This window comes from Lacerta agilis, chromosome 6 (assembly GCF_009819535.1).
Source record: "Lacerta agilis isolate rLacAgi1 chromosome 6, rLacAgi1.pri, whole genome shotgun sequence".
In the NCBI taxonomy this organism is placed as follows: domain Eukaryota; kingdom Metazoa; phylum Chordata; class Lepidosauria; order Squamata; family Lacertidae; genus Lacerta; species Lacerta agilis.
This window is the reverse complement of record NC_046317.1, coordinates 14,307,016-14,330,397: the sequence shown is the minus strand read 5'-3', so window position 1 is coordinate 14,330,397 and position 23,382 is coordinate 14,307,016. Positions and strand designations below refer to the sequence as shown.

Sequence of the window (23,382 nt, the reverse complement as noted above, 5' to 3'; positions counted from 1 at the left end):
AAAACATTAAACGTTTAAAAACTTCCCTATACAGGGCTGCCTTCTAAAGGTTGTATAGTCACATATCTCCTTGGATTGGGGGACAGGGTTTCTCACCTCCATAAATGGTTTCCTTAGGGACATTCCATGATCAACTGAGAAACCGGGATGGTTGCTGTAAATTCAGGACTGTCCCTGGAAAATAGGCACATGTGGAGGGTCTGTTCATGCCTTGTCTTGCTCCATTCAAACCAGGAGCAGTAAAAAAGGTAAAAGGGAAAGGACCCCTGGATGGTTAAGTCCAGTCAAAGGCGACTATGGGGTTGTGGTGCTCATCTCGCTTTCAGGCCTAGGGAGCGGGCGTTTGTCCAAAGACAGCTTTCTGGGTCATGTGGCCAGCAGAACTAAACTGCTTCTGGCACAACGGGACACCATGAAAGAAGCCATTTGATAATGTATCGTGGGCATTTATGGCAAAAGTTTTAAAAGATTTAAGCATTGGCGGAAAATTTGAAACGGCAATTGGGGTCATGAAAACCAGAGAGCAAGATTAATAATAAATGACAAAATCATGGAGAATATAAATATATCAAGGGGCACGAGACAGGGGTGTCCCTTGTCACCATTGTTATTTATAATCGTATTGGAAATTTTATTGAAAAATATTAGAGAAGATGAAGGTATCAGAGGAATAGTGATAGGAGAAAAGAGATATAAAATAAAAGCATTTGCTGATGATGTAATCATTACTACGGAAGATCCACTAAACAGTATACCAAATGCACTTAAAAGAATAAATGAATATGGGAAATTGGTCGGTCTCAAAATCAATTATAAAAAAACAAGTATAATATGGAAACCAATGAAAAGAATAAATTGCAGGAATTAACAGGCATTGAAATTAAGAAGAAAATGAAATATTTGGGAATACAAATGACAACAAAAAGTATTGATTTATTTCAGGGAAAATATGAGAAAGTATGGAGAGAAATCAAAAAGAAATGGGACAATTGGTCTAAATTAAAAATTTCACTATTAGGAAGAATATCAGTCATCAAAATTAGCGTTCTCCCAAAAATGATTTATCTTTTTCAAAATTTACAGATATTGGGAGGGGCAAAATGCTTCAAAGAATGAAAAAAAGGATATATCAAAATTTATCTGGAATGGCAAAAAGCCAAGAATTAAATATAAATTATTAATTGACCAAAAAGGAAGAGGAGGGCTCAGCTTGTAGGATTTAGAACTATATCACGATGTGGCTGGTCTAACATGGATGAAGGAATGGTTTGAATTGAAAAATATAGATGTGCTAGACTTAGAGGGAGTGGGCCTAGGATTTGGTTGGCATTGGTATTTAATGGAGGAAAATTTTAAAACCCACAGCAGCTTTATGAATAATATCATAAGGAAATCATTATATAAGATATGGAAAAAATACCATGACATATTGGAACCAAGGGCACCATGGTGGGTATCACCTACGGAGATTGTTGCAGTAAGGAGGAGGGATATGGAAGCAAATTTGCCATCGTATAAATTATTATTGGAGGAGGTGAATGGAAAATTAAAATTAAGAGAATACAAGGAAATTAAATCATATATGAACATTTGGTTACACTATTTTCAAATCAATCAAAGATTTCAAAAGGATAAAAAATAGGTTTTGAAAAAGAAATTTCCAAATTAGATAAAATATTATTAGAAGGAAAAGATAAATATATTTAAAAAATATGAATTATTATTGGAATGGGAAACAAAAGATGAACAGATAAAAGAAGTTATGATCAGATGGGCGCAAGATTGGGGAAAACAGTCATGTTAGAAAGATGGGGAAAATATGGAAAAAAGATTTACACCAAATTATGATCTAAAGGAAAATGTATTCGAAATGCAATATAGGTGGTATCTAACCCCGGAAAAATTGGCAAAAATGTACAAAGGTAATAGTAATGTATGTTGGAGGTGTCATAGGGAAACCAGTACATTCATACACATCTGGTGGCATTGTAAAGAAATCAAGAAATTTTGGGAAATAATCTACAGGGATTTGAAAAAGATACTCAAATACTCATTCAGGAAAAATCCAAAATTATTTTTATTAGGAATGTTAGATGATGAGATCAAAGAAAAAGATAGGTGCATATTAATGTATGTGACAGCAGCCGCTAGACTCCTTGTAGCGAAAAACTGGAAAAGTGATAGAGTACCTAGTAAAGAAGACTGGCAAATTAAAATAACATATCAAAATTTGGCGGAAAAAACTAGGGGAAATCAAAGGAGTATGTGATCATAAAATAGATAAAAGATTGGAAAATGTTTAAGGATTACCTGACAGTTTTTGTAGAGAAAGCTGATCTCTTAGCAGACATGTGAAGGGATCAAACAAATAAATAATGGAAAGGAAAGAAACAGAGATACAGGTACAGTGGTGCCCCGCTAGACGAATGCCTGGCTAGACGAAAAACTCGCTAGACGAAAGGCATTCGCTAGCGGAAGGCTGCCCCGCAAGATGAAAAAGTCAATGGGGCTGCCTCGCAAGACGGAAAAAAAAAAATTCGTCCCGAAAACTGCTATTCAGCCTTGGTGCTTCGCTAGACGAAAAATTCGCTATACGAAGACACTCGCAGAACGAATTACTTTCGTCTAGCGAGGCACCACTGTATACATAACAACCAAGAATTATAAAGCGCAATATAGAAAAGGCTGGAAGTCATCGCAGGGTGGTGGGGTGTGTGTGGGGGAGTGGTTTTTTCTGTGTAATTGTGTTTGTTATTGTTTCTTTTTGTAATTTGCAAAATAAACTTAATAAATTAAAAAAGGACACAGTGATGGAAGCCAGAGCGCACGGAAACACCGTTTACCTCCCCGCCGCAGCAGTACCTATTTATCTACTTGCACTGGCATGCTTTTGAACTGCTAGGTTGGCAGAAGCTGGGGAAGAGCAACAGGAGCTCACCCCGTTACACGGATTCGAACCGCCAACCTTCTGATCAGCAAGCCCAAGAGGCTCAGTGGTTTAAACCAAAGTGGCACCCGAATCCTTGAAGCTGTAACCAAGGTTTGTTCTAGGAATTACAACTTGTGGTTTGTTTGGAGAGTGACAAAGCATGAGCCTGGGTTTCAATGGCATGCTAAGTCAAGCCATCACTTGGCGTACATCCATGCAGCAGGAGGAAGACTGGAGGTGGAATGCAGCTCCCACAGTCTTGTCTCTGGGATCCCTCAAGCTTGCACACTCATACTAAGCCATAGTATCTGAAGTATCTGAAGAAGTGTGCATGCACACGAAAGCTCATACCAAGAACAAACATAGTTGGTCTCTAAGGTGCGACTGGAAGGATTTTTTTTATTTTTTATTTTGTTTTGACTATGGCAGACCAACACGGCTACCTACTTGTAACTGATACTAAGCCATAGTTTGGCTTAGTGTTAAATGTGAACTAGCTCAACAACAATCATATTAAAACAGGACAGGTTACGGCTGATAAATGTCCCTTGGGTATTTGAGCTTCAAGATTATTTCCTGCTCTTTTCAGTAGAATCTGAATAAAACTCTAGAGTTATCTGGCAATAACAGAATAATGCATGTACTATAGACAGGTCTGTATCTTACACTGCCTATGCACAAGTTTGGAGATAAAGTACTTTGCAGTCCGCGAATGAGAAAAAGAAATCTAACTCAGGAGCCCAACAGTGACTAGATTAGGTTTTCCTCTCAAATTGAGATGTGGATTAAGTTAGTGGAAATCAATATTTCTGGGAACGTGAAAATGAGATAACCCTACGGAGAAAAGTCATACTTCTAAAAAGCAATTTAGGGATAAAAAATGGAAGATCGTTCTGAAAGTAAAAAATAAATAAATGGGGAGCTGGGGGTGGAAAATCAAGGCTATTACTGGTTATGCCAACAACTTTTTAAAGTACTTTTTATTGTGTTATACAGAGAAAAGATTAGACCCAAGGTACTGTGCTGCTTGTAGAATGCATTAATTTCAGAGAGAAGTGATGGCTGTATTTCTGAGGCAAAAAAAAAGTCACTATACCCTCAAACAGTCTGCAAACCAATTAAGCATTTGAATTTACTCAATCGACCCTGCATGAGGCAGGGAATCATTTGTGAAACCTGAGATCACTGAAATCAGGAATAGTCTCATTTCTTCAGTGGGAGTAAAGACCACTTAACATGTACAGTATACATTTTCAAGGTTATTTAACTTCTCTGGTCATAAATAAGAGAGAATTGAATTTTGCTGGATTCGGAGACTTTGGAGAGCTGGTTACAAACCATGGCTGCTTGCAAGTCCTGCCCCCCCCCCCGGCCAGAACTCAGGTGGACACCATTGCCATTATAAGAGAACACGGGAGGCGTTCGTGGTGAGTTCTGGCACCTCTTTTTCTAGATAGCAGTGGCTGCCAGTATGAATGGCATATCTGCAAATTATTCACTGCCACCATTGCCATCTTAGCAGTGCTTCTTTTATATAGAAAAAAGGCGCCATTGCTCTCCGTGAAGTTGTTACAGTAGGTGCCACACTTTTAACATAAATATAATTTTAAAGGTGCCGGTACTTATCTAACTCCAAAAATGTGCATTCAATTTCTAGAACAATGTAAGCAAAAAAAGAAAAGGGGCTTGACCCAAATCTAAATTTAAACAGTGGGGAAGTCGGGGGGGGGGAGTACGAAACAGGAGTAACAGAGAAGGGAATTGCAAGAGCAATGAACGTCTCGTGACCAAATGCTCAATTGCAGATATGGGCCGCAGGTGGCGCTGTGGTCTGAACCACTGAGCCTCTTGGGCTTGCCGATCAGAAAGTCAGCGGTTCGAATCCCTGTGACGGGGTGAGCTCCCGTTGCTCTGTCCCAGCTTCTGCCAACCGAGCAGTTCAAAAGCATACCAGTGCAAGTAGATAAATAGGTACCACTGCGGTGGGAAGGTAGACGGCGTTTCCGTGCGCTCTGGTTTACACCACGGTGTCCTGTTGCACCAGAAGCGGTTTAGTCCTGCTGGCCACATGAACCGGAAAGCTGTCTGTGGATAAACGCCGGCTCCCTCGGCCTGAAAGCGAGATGAGCGCCGCAACCCCATAGTCGCCTTTGACTGGACTTAACCATCCAGGGGTCCTTTGCCTTTTACCTTTACCTGCTCTATTGCAGGTGTGGGGAAGGTGCTGCTGCACTACAACTCCCCAACAAGCATAGCCAAGGGTGTTGGGAGTTGTAGTTCAGCAACATCTGGAGGACCAAAGTTCCCCCACATCTGCTCAGTTGTCAGCATCAGATTTAGGGCAATGTTGGCAGTTACCCCACACAGAACATTGAGCCTAGCAGGAGCACAAAATTGGGAAGATCCATCATTGAGAGTATTCATTTGGGGGCACCAAAGTTTGGCTCCGCTCAGGGCTCCGTCCTATCAAGTATTACCAAAGTCTGCTCCTGCTGTTGTGTCCTGTGAGCATCTGTGTGGGCTGTGATCATGCAATATGAGAGCACCATGTTCATAATATATTTTTCTAACTAGAAATTAATTTCTTCCTATTAGCATTTCAAAACGTTTTTGTGTAGGGGAGACATACGGTATGCGGACGAGGCTAATCTTACGTTTTGCCTCGTTTTGTTTTTAATTATAGAAATGAATCAAGGAGCTGCATTTCAATTTCTTTTTCACGGCTGTGCGTCCACATTTTTATAGCTTTGAAATGTAATATCATAACCATGAACTTGAGTACATGGATATATACATACATAAAACAAGTGTAGAAGTAACTTAGGCTAAATGTTACTTTTTAAATGCACATTTTTAAACAGCATCTCTCTCTCTCTCTCTTTAAAAACAATTGCTTTTATTGAGATTTTGCAAAAAGGGGTAAGCAGTAAAATATATAAACAGAAAGAAGAAATGAATAATAAAAGGGGTCTCTCTATGCACCATAGTTAAATGTTACCTCATTTCAAGACAATGGTACATAGGCTGATACTTTCACTCTGACAGAGGGTTAAACAAAAATGGATCCGTCCAAAATGACAAATGTGATTATGATAGTCGTTGCTCCCCTCCCCTCTCTCAATAGCATAGCAGATAAATGGGTACTAAGTCTGAGTAACTTTATCTGTCAAGGCAACCCCCTCTAGCCATTCTGTGTTCCTGAGTAATTTTCTCATCAGACACCACCTTTTTATAGGAATTTCAGTGCTTCTACTGGGCTATGCCTCCAACAAATTGAGGTGGAAAGGAGGTTGCATTTGTCAAAACAAACAAACAAACAAACAAACAACAACGAAGCTACTCTTCTGTGGGCTAGGTCAGGGGTCAGCAAACTTTTCCAGCAGGGGGCCAGTCCGCTGTCCCTCAGACCTTGTAGGGGGCCGGACTATATTTTGAACGGGGGGGGGGGAGAACAAATTCCTATGCCCCACAAATAACCCAGAGATGCATTTTAAATAAAAACACACATTCTACTCATGTAAAAACACACTGATTCCCAGACCGTCTGCGGGCCAGATTTAGAAGGCAATTGGGCTGGATCTGGCCTCTGGGCCTTAGTTTGTCTACCCATGGGCTAGGTTCAACTAAACAATTCTGATATTGGGAGCCAGATCAAGGATTCCTGCTGAGAGAAGGGGGCTTTCCCCTTTCTCCTCCCCCAGATGCTCCCCACATCAGCTCTGGAGGGGTCAGGAGAACCTCCCAGAGCAGCATACGGGGGAAGCAGAGGGGGGATTATTATGTTGGGAAAGCAAGCAGAACGCTTGTTTTATTGCAGCGTTGAATTTCTCCCTATATTTCGGCAGGTTGTTAATAAGCAAAATTTCCACCAAGAAATGAATTTCTGGTTTACGAAATGCACTGGGCAATAATAAAATATTTGGGGCACTTTGAGAACCCTTTTTATTAGGTTCCCTCCCCTCCATAAGCAGTTAGGGGCAGCATGCAGCATGTTACAAGCATACCTTTACATGTGCATCTTACATGCATTTTTTAAAAAACAACTTGTTTTAAGAATTTATATACTGCCCTTCATTGTAAATTCCTGGAAGGTTTGTGAGGTTAAACTATTGCATATCATAGCAGACTAGCATAAAAACAACTCAAAAAGAGTAGTGAATGGAAACAGCAGGGCTGAATCTACACTCACTTACTTTATGCTATTATAATGATATTAGATATGTTGTTCTGAAACATCACAGGTCATACTTGTTAATTAAAGTGTTTTTTACCCTGGTTTCTTTTTTTCATATAGTGAAAATGCTATTTCCCTGCTGGTGGTTGCTGGTTGCTCTGCTGAACACTCTGGTGTCACATTTTAATAATGCACTATGAATATTAAAAGTAGGACGCCCTATGTCCATATACGTTATCAAAAACTATTCCTTAACGTTAAAAACCATGAGTGTAGATCTGCCCCAGGTCTAAACACACATGTGGCCACCGGTTTGCAGAAGCTAAGCAGCTCTGAGTCTTCTTTTTTTAATAAAAAATAATTACTTTTCAGATATATACATTTCACTGATTTTACAATCATTTTGACATTTCAAAACTTGACTTCCTTCCCCCTCTTTTTGTGGTTCCTTAAATTTATTTTTAATATCTTCTGCATATCCAAATTAACTTAGCTTACTCATTTATTAATCTTCTTTAAATATATACTCTTATTTAGCTGCAGGTTATTACAATAATCCTGCCAGTGTTTTTATCTGTTTACAATTGATCTGTAAATATTCAATAAACCATTTCCATTCTTTTATAAAAAGTTTGTTATCTTGATTTCTTATTCTTCCGGTAAGTTTCGCCATTGCTACATATTCCGTAAGTTTTTGTATCCATTCTTCTTTCACTGGAATTTCTTCTTCTTTCCATTTTTGGGCAAGTAACATATCTTGCCGCTGTAGTCGCACACATGGATAAATTTCTATACAATTTAGGTAGTTGTATATAATTCTCAGCAGCTCTGAGTCTTGTCAGGACATGAATGGGTGACCATCTCAGAACCATGTATATGCCAGTTTTGCTTCCATTGTGAAATGTGGGGTATAAATTGTAAGTGGGGCAAATAAGAAAATGCAACAACGATTAAAAGTCTTGAGAAAATGTTTTAAAAGGTATTGGCTTGGCACTAAAAAAATACATCCCAGGTGTTAGGTGGTCCTCCCAAGGGAGACCATTCTACAGATATGGCACCACCACCACAAAGTCCCTCTCTTTATCTCCTTGCTACCCTGTACAGGGGTATAGCAAGGGGGGCATAGGGGGCGGTCCACCCCATGCTCCATAATGGAGGGGGTGACAAATTATTAAGGAACAATTACTGCCCTACTAGGGCGGTTCATAAAAAACTTTTTTTTCAAATGCCTGCTCTGAAGGTCTTATCTTACTATACTAGGGATTATATAGCTATATATGAAATTTCATGCATATCGGTTAATATCTTGACCCTCCTTCACCAAAATAGCTGTTTACTTGGCTGTTTTCCTATGTCGTGAAGGCTGAAATTTCAGTTCAGTGGAGCACTTACTGTTCCCAACCCTAACCCTGTAGAAAGCCATCCAATTAGACTTTAATTTGATTTTGAGACTTTTTAGGAGGTAATTCAATTATTGTTTGATTTTATACCAAAGTTATGTATCTGATGTTAGCCACCCTGAGCCCGACTTCGGCCGGGGAGGGCAGAATATAAATAAAAGTTTATTATTATTATTACTTGTTATTATTCCTGTGTAAGAAAATATGAAATAACGTAAAACCATTTTTGCAGGGGGGGAATCAATGGGGGGGTTACAAGAAATTTTCTGCACCAGGTACCACCTGACTTTCCTTATGCCTAAGGGGGGGGGCAACAATTTTTTTTTTTTTTTGCCCCCGGGTACCAATTTACCTTGCTATGCCCCTGACCCTGTACAAAATACAAAGGAAAGATGCAAAATTGGCATTGTAGAACACTTCTGCTTCTCACCCTTTTGCTTACAAGTGGAACTGTGCAAAGGCATTTTACAAAGCCTTGGCTCAAACTTGGCAGGACCTCTAGAGAGAATGTAAAACTACTTCAGGGCCCACATCTACCCTGTGGGCTGCCAGCTAGCAATTCAGGCCTTACGTAAAATTCTCCCGCTTTTCTTGCAGATCACGTTGTGTGCGAAGAGGAATTCAAATATGCAATGTTAGCTTTAAACTGTATTTGCCCAGCTACATCCACGCTCATCACCTTGTTAGTTCATACCTCGAGAGGGCAGTAAGTATAAAATTCCTTGAAATTATGCTCTGCTGTTGCCGATACACGCTAGAAGTGTCCATCCATGAAAATCACATTTTATTTTATTTTTTGTTAGAAGAACTTATTCAGGTAAACAGACATTTTCCTCTATATTTAGAACTGTGTTGCTGTGCTGTTCAATTGGCAGAACAGTCTGGGTTTCCAAATGGATTACTGGGAGAAGTTGGTTTATTGATCTCATATATCTTGTATCTTTCCTTAGTTTAAGGAGGTTTTTAAAGGCCTTGTTTATGACGTGGCTGTTTCAGGAATAGCTTTGCCATCTATATTCCTCCCCATCTGCTGGAGATAAAGCCTTATGTCTTTCTCCTTGCGCTGTGGGAAGATCTTCCTGTGTTGCTCCCACAGAAAACATTTCTCTTATTTGTGTGGAGAAATTACACACACACACACACACACACACACACACATTCTTTGTAAAGAAATGCTAATAATCAAGGGGCAAGTACACATGTATTGCAGAGCTGAGGGACTGGAAGGAAGTCTTCAATCCCATACCCTCCAACATTTCTCCAATAAAATAGGGACTTCATTCTCCATAACCAATAAAATAAAAATAGCAAAAGAAATGAAAGCAAAGACACCTTTTTAGTAGAGTAGAATGCCTTTACAGTGGTGCCTCGCAAGACGAAATTAATTCGTTCTGCGAGTGCTGTCGTATAGTGAAAATTTTGTCTTGCGAAGCACCAACGGGGGAAGAGCAGTTTGACAAAAAAAAAAAAAAATCGGAAATTTTTCCGTCTTGCGAGGCAAGCCCATTGACATTTTCGTCTTGCAAGACTGCCTTCCGCTAGCGAATGCCTTTCGTCTAGCGAGTTTTTCGTCTAGTGAGGCATTCGTCTAGCGGGGCACCACTGAATTATGTTAGCAGTAGCAGCGGAGAGGGCGGGACCCTTTCACATTTTAGACTTTTTTGGCTGGTACGATTGTTAATCACATGACTCGAAGTATGATGGGTTGTTTTCACTCAAGGAATAACAGAACAAATAATAAGAAAGAAATAATTCCTGTGAATTTATTTCTGGGTACTTGACCGTATTAAGGTGCTGGTTTGGGTGCTTAAATTGAATGCTGGGTCTGCTTAAGAAAATTAAGAGGTCAAGATATTCAAGAATATCTTGAATTGGCCAAACTTACAGGTTTAATAAGAAATTATTCTAATGAGAAAATAAGGAGAGAGTGGGAAGTCTTTATAAAATATAAGAAGAGAACTGATTCTCAGATTCATACTTGGTTTAACTTAGAATAAAAATCTCACAGGTAATTGGAATATTTCTCCAAAAATTTAATCATTACAGACAACCAGTGATATGAGGAATAAAGATCCACATGGAATTAGTCGGAAGTTAATTTCTTTTTTCTTTTCCCCTCCTTTTCGGTATTATTTTTCGGTCCTCATTTTCCTTTTTTAGGAGAATAGAATGCTTTATATTTTTTTATTGTAGTTTATGTTACTATTCTCGTAATTTCGCTTTTGTATTTTCGTCGGTTTTTGTATTATTCGTTCGTTTCATTCAATGCTTGTTTGTATGATGAATAAGTATGTATAAATAAATGAACTAACAAATAAAATTAAAAAGTCGCAAGGTGGGGGTCAGAAGCGCTCTGAATAAAACCCTGCCATTTACTCACAGGGGGGGGGGGTGTTTAGCCTTTTGTGTGGCAGCCGAGCATCTCCCAAGATGGACCAAATGCCACCACACACTGAGGCAGGCGAATGTCAAGATATTCATGGTTCCCATTTCATTGGCACCTGCTAAGAGAAGCGGGGGGGGAGAAAACAGCTTGGTTGCCAGATGAGAACACTGAAGGGAAAAGGGGAAGAGAAACGTAGCTTCATTAGCATTAATGTGCTCAGCCAAGTGTATGTGGAGTTCTGAGCCCATGATCATTTAGTGGTTTTCTTTAGCAAATAGGAATTAATTAGCTTAAGATCTTGGGGGGGGGGGTAATTTTGCTGTTTTTAAACGTTCTTAACTATTAATTCCTTATCACAGATGGTCCCCCCCCCCTATTTTACATAGCATGTCCTTCCTGTTGCAGACTTCCACAGCAGGGTATTTGTATTGAAGTGAAAAAATGTTATAATGTAAAAAAAGGGCGGGATAGTTAAGCCTTTATTTCAGGTATTTGTATACTGCTTTTCAAGCCAACTTCACAAAGCGGTTTACCTAAAATTATTAAAACGAAAAACACCAGCTAAAATGACAGAATGATGTGGTAGAGACGTGTGCAGATTGTCTCTCTTCCCCTCAAGACAAGATGGTGCCTAGGTAGCTCTGAGGTAACTGCTGAGGGACGGAGAGACAGCCTGAAGAAGATGGCGGGCAACTCTCCGAGCGGTTCTGTTTTTCTTTCGCTCCTCCCCGCGAGGCAAGTTGGAGAGTATAAAATGGCTTGTAACAGTGTGGGGATCCAACCTCAGTAAATTCCATGCATGACTTTTTATCCCAGACTTCTCGGCACTCTTGAAGGTTGTTGTCATCGCCATGTGATCAGTGGTGGAGAAGAGGCTCCATTCATGTCATGAATCCTCCATCCATCTGCATGGTGAAACTGTTTAATGTTGTTTTCTATATGTGTTTCAGGGAGGGCCAACAATCCCCAGAACAGTGGCAGAAAATGTACGGCAGATGCTCTGGTAATGAAGTGTATCACATTATCCTGGAGGAGAGTGTATTTTTTGCTGAATATGAGGGAAAGAGTTTCACATATGCATCTTTCCATGCACACAAAAAGTATGTTTCATTTCTAACGGTGGCATTTAACGTGACTTCCTTTCAGAAACTCTTTCTTTGGTTGACTGGAATGCACAGGGCTGTTTGGCCTGTTAGTAAGAAGCCTGCACCTCAGTTGATAGGGTTTTATGTGAATGTATGCTACAGAGAACATTGGAATTTAAAATTGTACCATTTCCGTAGCTCAGAAGCCCCTGCACCTTACTCACTGCATTCCTAAAGAAGACTACCGAGTGTAGGCTCTCATCTGGAAGCTTCTTCCCAGTTCCTATATGTTTGGGTGCTGATACTGATTGTTCTGGGCCAAACCACATAAGACAACAGCTTCAGAAGTGCAGTTTTCATGGGGGAAATAGTGCTCTCCCTGGACACCACGGTCCTGATCACAGTTGGTAATGATATGGTTGATATCAAAGAGACAACAGATCCAATTGTTCAGCCCTCATCAGAAAATGTATGGCTAATCCTATGTATTGAAAAACCACCTGACTGCCTAGTGAGATATGCTGTTTGGTTATGCACTGAGAGACCTTCCTTTACCACGGGCATAGGCAAACACCGGCCCTCCAGATGTTTGGGACTACAATTCCCATCATCCCTGACCACTGGTCCTGTTAGCTAGGGATGATGGGAATTGTAGTCCCAAACATCTGGAGGGCTGGTGTTTGCCTATGCCTGATATACCATTTCCCCAGGGCTGGATTAAGCAAAATAAACATGTGCTTGAGGCATCAAGGGAAGGGAAGCAACACAGAAATTTTCCATTGACAGATTTTTAACATGAATGGTCACAAATTGCTCAGCTGAGCATTCATTTTCTCAGTTGAAGGGTATTAAAAATCCCAACAGAACGACTAGGCAACAAGACAGGCTGAGTGTCTCATCTCTACTAAGTAAAGAAGCAGATGTGCCACGTAAGATTAGTTTACAGGGTCTGCTTGAAGACTTTGCTTTTGGTCTTACTGTAGGTTCAGTTTCATTTCAAAAAACAAAATTTTATTTTATGGTTTATTATTGTTTATATTTTTAATTAGATACTGTATATATGGAGGCACCAAAATATTTTAAGTGCTCAGGGCCTCTCTAAAAGTCTTAATTCAGCACTGCACTCCCACCTTCCCAAATCCCATGGCCATAGCCATGTTAAATCCACATCATGCTCCCCAGTTTTTGTTTTCTCACCTGTGTAAGCCCTGGTCCCAACTAGTGTCTGCTACTCACATAAATGGGGAGGGTGCTCTGTGTCATCTCAAGCAGCAACAACAAAAGTGTCAAAACAAAAAGAAGTGAAAGACTTTAATGTGCCACATGTGGTGGTAGTGTCCCCCAAAGTAGTTCGAGCCACCATGTTCTATTTTTGGAGGATAGAATCGAGTGTTCTTTCTCGGTGAGTTACACTTAGAAAGACGTTCTTGCACCTCACACAAGTTCTTGTTTCAAGAACAGCTTCCTTGGAGTTCTGGTCATGTGCGGAAAAGTGTGGTGCATTCTCATTACAGTTTGGCGAAAACGGTACAGACAACTGGTTTGCCAAGTGGTCAATGGGTATTTGTGGGGAAACTCAATTCCTCTGGGTCTCTTTGTCTGGCCATTAGGATTCTCTCCAGGCCACACTCCTCGCCAGCCCATAATGACACCCTCCTTGAGGGTTTTTGCCTGTGTGGAATATGTCCTTGAACTTTCACAATGTCTCTAGGTTTCCTGGATGGAAGATAGAGGTATGTTTGAGAGAGAGTGTATGTGAGTGTGTAGAAACGAGCCTTCTGTATAAATTTGAATTTTATATTGTTTTGTGGCATGTGACCCCAGGAAGGTTTCCCAGATGAGCATACAGACCTTGATCTGAAAAATATTTTTCGCCTGTGCCACACAGCATACAGCGTATGAACTTAGATGGATTTGTTTTAGTACAAACCATTTCTGTCTCCCTGTATAAAGCTTAGAAACACACGCACAAATGCAAGCAATGTTCTAAATCATCAGAGGCAAAGCTATTTTCTCTTTACCTATTTTCAGTTGTTTATAAATAGGTTTTAAGAGCACTTTGTAGTGAGACAAGGACCTGAAAACAGGTCTCTGCTCAGCAATAATAGCACAGTTTTAATATGGTGCATAATATGTGTCTTCTTTCATTTTATGAACAGGGGGTGGGATTAAGAGTCTGATTAGAGAAATTAGTTGGTGCAACATGAAAAAGGCTTAAAACATTTTCCTGTTTTATCCCTTGAGATGTCATTATAAAGCAAACATAATTTGAGGGGAACTAATTCTGTGCAAGGCAGAGCTCGAAATATGCTGACTGCATGGCAATTTGTGTGATGTCGTCAATATATGAAAGGCATGAGTAAGAGGCTGTGATGGCAATGGTATCCTAGGATGTCTCTCGAGGCATCCTATATTTATCCCAGTCCAAGATGCTAGTTTTGACTTCTCAAGTCCTATATGCACTGGATAATACATACTTGAGGATGTGTTCAGAACATTGTTCTTTCACACGTTCAAGTTTGTTTCTTATTGTCCCATTAAAAAAAAACACCAGAAAAACTTTGTGTGTTACCTCTAAATCTTCTCTTTCTGGAGCTAAGAGTTCTGGTTAAGGGTTAATGCTTTATTTGCACAATTGCACCCGTATATCCTTCCACAAATATGAAACGATTTCACACCCCAAAAAAGTGGATTTGGAGCCCTTGAGATAGGTCTTAATTCACGCATATAGGATCGATAACTAGTCAGGTTTAAAGAAAATGGAAAATGGAATAAATTCACAATTTAACAAAAAGAAAATTAGGACTCGCCCACACTGGAGTTTAATGTGGATCTGAAACTGCTTGTGTCTCTGTGGGTTTTTTTGGGGGGGGGCAGTGTCCACAAATTGTCCTTATTCAAGCAGCAGCCCCCACTCTCCCTACTAAATTCAGGTTTTGCTGGGCTGTGGTTAATCAATAAAGGAAGACACTCCAATATAAAACCACATGTTAACTAACTGTGGACACACTGAAGCACACTGTGTTTTGTTTTGTTTTTACAAATGTTGTGACAATTCATCGGCTGCCATCTATCACCACACACCCTACTTCTAATCTGTTTCCATCGGCCCAAAGGAAATTATGCAGCCTGCCTTCTTCCACCAGTTGAAGGCAGGCTCACAGTATTTTATATTTCATTTAAAACTGGTCTTTAGTGCAGAACTGCTCTTGCACAAAATACCTGTCCTTTCAGGTACAGGAGACAGGAGAAGATAGTAGGAGGAAAGAAAGCAGCAGTCTTTCATGTGAGCAACTCCGAATTCTTGCTGGGCTTGAAACAACAACAACAACAACAACACCACACACACACACACACACACACACACACACACACACTTTTTACTGCTCCTTTCTGCAAATCTGGTACATAGGGAAGCTTGTATTTCAAAAATAGACAAAAAATAAAAGATGGAAGTACACAAGTAAATGAATACCTGCTTACATGCCCATAGAGGGCCTCAGATTTTGGGATCTTATCGTGGACAGAAAAGTAATAACTGAGGGAATGAGACAGCAGTACACAGTGGGAATACACCTCAAACACCCCCCCATTCTAAAATCTAGATAGATTTTAGAAGCATAAAATTGAAATGCCCATGTGTGGATGAAGGATCACAAACTTATGCATGGAAACAGCAACACAAGTAGACATTAGTTTGGCAGCAGCCTAAGTCAAAAAACAATGAAAAAGAGATTTATGAGGACAATGGACACCATGAGAACTTTGTCCGGACAACTTACAAAAGTGATTGAGCTCCTTTAAAAACAAAACAGATATTTTAAGTTCCGTTTACATTGTTTTTTTCTTTTTTGCCCAAGCCCCGTGTGACACATTCTGGTTTGCAAGTTAGACTGCACCCTCTCAATGCTAGTAGCAGTTTACTATGTTGGAATTAAAGCAGTTTACACAATCAAATATTATTATATAGAGAACTAAGAGATCCGAGTTGAGGGTGGGACATTTACTGGACCAGTAGATGGTGAAGGAGTGGACTATTGGCTGCAAGAGAGTGCTTCTTTCAAGTCTAATTTCTTTGTGAGCAGCAGAATCTGAGAACATGGAGAGGGAGCAACCTCTGATATTGGAAGCTTGGGGGGGGGGCAGGAATGTGTTTTCATTTTGTCCAACTTGAGCTTTCCACATAATGTGGGGATACGAGAATAAATTTATTTTTGTGTCTCTATTTATATACATTCTGCGCTTTTATTCCATTTTTCCTAACCACTTTTTTATATATATACAAATTTTAAATCAAGGTTTGGTGTCTGTCTAATTGGTGTCAGGAGGGAAGACAACAAAAATATTTTGCTGAACCCAGGGCCTCGTTATATCATGAGCTCTTCAGATATATGTTTTTATATCAACATCACAAAAGAAGAAAATTCAGCTTTTAAGAAGCAAGAGCAGCATCGGAGAAATCACATGTCAAGGTCGTTTTATCATGGTCCTTCTCGCTTGCCAGTGCACAGCATAATTGCTAGTATGGGTAAGCAAAAGTAAAGAGATGCTGTTTTGGTTGAAGTACATAAAGCGTGTCCTCCCTCAAAGAGGACACGTGTTGCTGGGAGACCTGGAGACCGATCCCCTGTGTTGTGGGTGGGTATATTGGTCAGCCACAACACCCGATTGGTAGGTCCCTCATTGCTGGGTGTAATCTGGCCAATGGAGCGCAGCCTAAATGGGCCGAGGGACCTATTTATACCCATGCACGTGGCCCAGAGCTTCCTCTTTCGGCTCGTGCATCGGAACACACGCCCACCTCTCCCTACTTTTAGGGCATTTTGCGATTGACCTTGCTATGCCGTCACGTGTCGTCTGTCGTTGAGACAGGGGCACGGCATGAATTTTCCCCACTTGGCTGATTGGCTATTGCCATTTGGGTTTCGCCTGCCGTGTAGCAAATCGTCACAACTTGTAAGGTTGCGGATAGGCTCTGGTTCAGGTGGTAGGGATGGGAGAACGCTCTCACCATCCCTATGTGAAGGGTATTCCGTAAAAGGAATCCAGGGACTTGATGGTTTGGTCAACCCCTGAGAGGGGGTTGTGCCCGTGCCCGAGTCCAGGGGGACATTTGGATGGCGGATAGAACAGGTCCCTGGCTTTCCGCTGTCCAGGTATTCACCCTTGACTGACCTATGCTGGAACCCTGGGTCAGCGCTACCTGCGGAGCAGGGAGTTAGTCAAACCAGAGCCTATGCAACCACTCACTTTCTGTAATCAAAAAAGTTGTGGCCTAAATTCTGCCAAAAACCAAAACTAAAATTTGAGTCGACTGTGTTTTTATTTAGGGGGGAGGTCTCTGGGTCTGAACATGCAAAAAGGAAGCAGCAAAATAAAATCTGCTATATGTCTTGGGAAGCAGTTTGTTTGCTATGTATTGGGGCATCTCTTAAGATATTATAACCAAATTTTGTATGATGGTTCCCAAGGACACAATCAGACACTAATTTGAATCAAGATGGCAGATCAAACCTTTCAAATCTGCACTTTTTAAAAAAATGAATTTCTGAGCAGTTTTGGGTATGAGACGACCAGTAATGTATGAAATACAAACTATAGTCAGTATTCAACAAAATATTTGTGCTAGCATACAGATGATGATGTTAATAATAATAATAATAATAATAATAATAATAATAATAATAATTTGTATACTACCCTATACCCGCAGGTCTCAGGTCAGTTCACAAGATAAAATAACAGTATTAAAACAAAAAAATAAATTAAAAAATTGACACTAATGCAATGGGATTTCTCCCCCCTCTCCACATTTTTAACATTGCATTTATTTATTTTTATTGGGTTTTTATAAACAAGAATAATGTTATACAAACAAGTATACCAAGTTTTCTCATGTCATTTGTATATCACAAAATAACAGCATTACATTGATGGTACATTCTCCTTAAGCCTATGTTGACTACATCCCCATAAAATGTTAATCGGAGACAGCATTTTGACATAACCTCAAATAAATTAGATGAGTCAGATCGAAGTTCCTACACATCACATTATGTAAAAGCACTCGATGTTCTTGCCCTGTGTTGTTATTTCAAACCTTACTTACAATTCATCCACTGATTGAGAGGGGAACAGCTCCATTTTTCAGAAGCTGATTTTTCAAGTAATAGGTACAGAAAGAGTGAGTGTTAGAACAGGTAATCCAAGTCTCCAGCTCAAATAATTGCAGCCCATTTCAAGTCTCTTCCGTGCTCATTAAAGTCTTGATTGGGTCAAAATGGGTGGGCTCTTCATCCCATCCACCCAGATAAGTGTTTGTTCACCCTAACAATGCAATATGGAATTGAATGCAAATCTCTCTTTTTTTCTGGTCCCTCTCCTGGAATTGTAATCAATCCAATGATTAGCAATCTGCCAAAATTCAGAGGGAATAATTATCTTAGTGGGCCTTGCTGAGCGTTTCACAGGGATTGGTGATGCTGTTGAGGAGAAAGCAGCCCTCTCATATTACAGTAAAGGTAAAGGTAAAGGGACCCCTGACCGTTAGGTCCAGTCGCAGACGACTCTGGGGTTGCGGTTACATAGGCTGAGACTATTGCGATGGGGCACCTTATCTTCCATGTTCCTTATCTTCCATGGGCCAATGCATAACTAAGGGGTTAAAGAAAGCACCTGCTTTCATCTTTTCTGCTGCAAACAGTACAGGTCTGTGGCTTCACAGGCCAGCTTCCACCCACGTCCCAGTGGCTCCCTGCTTGTGGAAAGCTCTCTCCAGGGAGGTTCGCCTGGCAGCTTCATTGTACACCTCTAGGCGCCAGGCAAAAACGTTCCTCTTTAAACAGGCCTTTGGCTGATGAGCATCCGATGCCCTTTTAAAATGTGTTGAGAGGGGGTTATTGGGTTGTTTTTGTTTTTATTGTGTATTTTGTGTTTTTATATTGTGATTTTATCTTCTGAACCGCCCTGAGACCTGTGGGTATTGGCCAGTAAGCAAATATAGATAGATAGATAGATAGATAGATAGATAGATAGATAGATAGATAGATGATAGATAGATATAGATATAGATATAGATGATAGATAGATGATAGATAGATGATAGATAGATAGATAGATAGATAGATAGATAGATAGATAGATAGACAGATAGATGATAGATTAGATAGATAGATAGATAGATGATATAGATATAGATAGATATAGATGATAGATAGATGATAGATGATAGATAGATAGATAGATAGATAGACAGATAGATGATAGATTAGATAGATAGATAGATGATATAGATAGATAGATAGATAGATAGATAGATAGATAGATAGATAGATAGATAGATAGATAGATAGATAGATAGATATAGATGATAGATAGATAGATAGACAGACAGATAGATGATAGATTAGATAGATAGATATATAGATAGATAGATAGATAGATAGATGATATAGATATAGATAGATAGATAGATGATAGATAGATAGATAGATATAGATGATAGATAGATAGATAGATAGATAGATAGATAGATAGATAGATATAGATATAGCTATAGATGATAGATATAGATAGATGATAGATAGATGATAGATGATAGAGAGATAGATGGTAGATGGTAGATGATAGAGAGATAGAGAGATAGAGAGATAGATGATAGATGATAGATGATAGATGATAGATGATAGATGATAGATGATAGATATAGATGATAGATAGATTGATAGATAGATTGATAGATAGATAGATGATAGATGATAGATTGAGAGATGATAGAGATATAGATATAGATAGATAGACAGACAGACAACATGTGATGTTGTAAGATTCAGTCCATGTTCTGCCAATATCATTTGAAGTGAATAATGGGAAGTGATTTGAAGTGAGTGGAGAGGGGAACTGAAGCCCTCATTCCTTGTTTTTATTTTTTTAAAAAATGTGCAGTAATTTTTAGCTACCCCTCTGCAGATTTCTAGCCTCAGAGGATTGACGTCTCTCCTGACCTGTCCATGCCAAGGGATTCAATTCTGACATCACATCAAGTTTGGTTCTTAGTCGTCTGGATCAAATCAAATACGTTGGCCCTCCAGCTACGCGCACACACCCCTTTTCAAACGCTAGATTGTTTTGTTTCTTTTCTGCCTTTCCTTCCAGGTACTGTGGCTATAGATTTGCAAGATACAAGCTGCAGATCTCCGAGCGTTGCTACCCTAACCCTTCCTTCAGAGGCAGGAAAAACAGGCAGGAGGCCTAGCATAGCACCAGTTTTGGAGGTTGCTGACACCTCAGCAATTCATACCTGCGACCTCTTAAGTGACCAGTCAGAAGATGAAACAACTCCCTCAGACGAAGAAGTTTCAAACGGCCTTGAGTATGTTCAGTTCACATAAATAAGTTGTGGTTTGTTTGGGTTTTTTTTTTAGCATGGAGCTGAAGAAAGGAAATTAGATACCTGTGATGGAAATAATTAGAAGTAAATGTTAATATTTTCATGTGAGGCATGCACCAGCTTTCCCCAGATATATGTACTTGGTGCTGAAGGATAGAATTCATGAAATTGTTAGCAATAAAAGACAAACAGAGCAGTAAAATCCTGATTTTTAATCTTGCATATGACTAAAAATAACAGAAATTAAAATTAGGGGAAAGGGAACTTGCAGCCCCAATGGTACAAATATGCATTTATGCAGTGGAACTTGCGACACCCACTGGAAAGTGGGCCAGTTCTCTCCTGTGAGCATAATAACTGTTATCAGCAGAATCAGTTCCCTTTTGGCAAAGGCAAGTTTTTCTGAAGTAAAAGAAAAGGGAACAGAGTGCACCAAAAGGACAGCAGAAGGTAACAGCCAGGAAGTCCAAAGCCAGAAGGTCAGAGTATGCAAACAGGGATGGTTGTATATGCAGAGTAAGATTTGATCAACGATCCAAAGCTGAGTTTTTTTCTGTTTTGAAGAGTCAGAGGAAAAGAGGATTAGGAAAATGAGGCAGCAATGAGATCACAGGCAGAGGAATTGAACCAGGAAAGCCCGTTTTTTGTTTTATTTTGTCTTGTTTTGCAGATACCCAGTAGTTTTTTTAAAAAAAATTCCAGATTGCTACATAGGGACACTAGCAAGACTGTATAAAAACGGGAATATTCTCCATAGTAACTCTATGTCTCAGGTAAAGGAGGCTACAATGTACATGGAAAGATATTTATAATAAATAATAATATTTTTTTAATTTATACCCCGCCCTCCCTTACAATAAAACGTAATAGAAAAACAACAACAAAACAACAAACAAACAAACAAACAGTTAATTAAAATATGGCTTAAAATACAGCTTATAATGCAGCCTCATAAATCAAGACCATAAAGGAAGGAAACATCAGATATTCACCTCAGCCAACTATCCATGTTGCTCCTACATGGGCCAGCAAAAAAGCCAAGGGGAAATTTATATACCAAATCCCATATAAGGGATCAGAGTGAGTATAAGCCGAAGACCATATGGAACAGCTCCATCTTGCAGACCCTGCGGAAAGATGTCAAATCCCGCAGGGCCCTGGTCTCTTGTGACAGAGCGTTCCACTATGTTGGGGCCAGTGCTGAAAAGGCCCTGGCCCTAGTTGAAACCAATCTAACCTCCTTGAGGATTGGGACCTCCAAAGTGTTGTTATTTATGGACCTTAAGGCCCTTCGCGGGGCATACCAGGAGAAGGTGGTCCCATAGGTACGAGGGTCCTAGGCAGCGGAGTCCCCACTGTACTGGAATGTGTCCCGAGGAAGCTCATAGCTGAGAGTGATAATAAGACCACACATTTCTTTGTTTTAGGTATCTGAAAGGCTATCCCCCTTACTCCCCGTACATAGGAAGTTCTCCCACCTTCTGCCATTTGCTTCATGAAAAAGTGCCGTTTTGCTGCCTAAGGTTAGATAAGGTAAAGTTACGGTTTTGTGTAAAGTGTTTCCTGTGTGTTTATTTTGTGCACATGGCTGCATTTGTACCCTAGATAATTCAGCATAAGGCCTGTTAACACAGTTTTGTTTGCATGGTTCATGGCTTGCCATGTAGGAAAAAATGGTTGCTGCGGCCCTGCACACATTAGTCTAGCCCAGTGGTTCCCATACTTGGGTCTCCAGCTGTTTTTTGCACTACAACTCCCATCATCCTTATCTAGCAAGACCCAGTGGTCAGGGATGATAGGAGTTGTAGTCCCAAAACATCTGGAGACCCAAGTTTGGGAACACTGGGCTAGCCCTACCCAGAGGGTAGGGTTGCCACATAATGCCACGTAAGGGAGATACAACCTTGAAATTGGGGTTAGGTTTCAGAGTCCTATTATTATGTTGTGAGCAATAGGTTATTTTGAAAGGGGCAAACAATTCAGAGCTAGGTTTCATTCACAGGCATGGAGGAAGCAAAACCTTTTGTCTGCATGTATGTCCAAGAAGATGAGAAGCATACCTAGATCAGAAAGTACTCCGTTGATCAGATACAGCAGGATATATTTAACTGCCCTGTCTGGTTCCAGTCCAGTTCAAACATGAGACCAAACTTCTCATGTTCCACATGTGAAATTGTCCATCATGCAACAGCAGCATGGAAGATATGGGGAATGATCATCTGTGTGGCCCAGGAAGAAACTCAAAATCAAATTAACTTTAAGTTCATCTTATTGTTTATCACATTTTAAACTGCTGTTCAGTCTATTTAGAATTTCTGCAGCAGCTTACAATATTTCCACAGCAGCTTACAATAATATTTTTTTATAATAATATTTTTCCATATAGAAAGTTACATTTGTTACTCAACAATTATATTCCGATTCAACTAAATGAGTCACTTCCTGATAACTCAACACCAATGTTTATAACCCAATTACATACCATTTTGTTTGAAGGTTCCATCTTATCCAAGTTCATCTTCTCTTACACGTTTCTTATATTTTTTACTATTTTCTTGCACTTCAAACCCTGCTGTGGTCTTCACGTATGGAAATAACTTTTTATATAGACTAGAAAAGGTTTCCCCTCTTCTTTAAAGATAATAAATTTGTGTCTTTTATCAGCGCTGTCAATTTTGCCATCTCTGGTGTAGTCCAAGGTTTTCATCAACCATTCTCCCTTTGAGGGTTATCTTACAATAATCTGAATAAATAACAATATTATTATTATTATTTCCATTTTTATAGTACTGAACGTGATGAGTTTGTTCAATAAAGGTACTCTATTGTGCATGCAACAATATTTCATGAAGTGGGCAGGTCTTTAATTCAACAGCCATCAGCTACCGTCAAGTTACTATGTTGAGGATGATGTCTTCTTGCAGCCTGTCCTGTAACGGAAGGCCATGACGCCCTGTTTTAACTTCTGGTTTTTAGGGATGCCAACATTAATACTACGAAGATGCCAAAGCCTACGGAT

General features: G+C 39.8%; 1 protein-coding gene across 1 annotated transcript in view; it reads left to right on the top strand.

Annotated features, from left to right (window-relative positions):
- KCNT2 (potassium sodium-activated channel subfamily T member 2) overlaps positions 1-23,382 on the top strand; it is a 222,524-nt gene that overhangs the window by 154,747 nt on the left and 44,395 nt on the right. Inside the window, 6 exon segments of the mRNA XM_033151401.1 lie at positions 9,101-9,209; positions 11,840-11,989; positions 16,273-16,502; positions 20,129-20,345; positions 21,791-21,896; positions 23,340-23,382. Coding sequence (XP_033007292.1) covers positions 9,101-9,209; positions 11,840-11,989; positions 16,273-16,502; positions 20,129-20,345; positions 21,791-21,896; positions 23,340-23,382 — 855 coding nt within the window.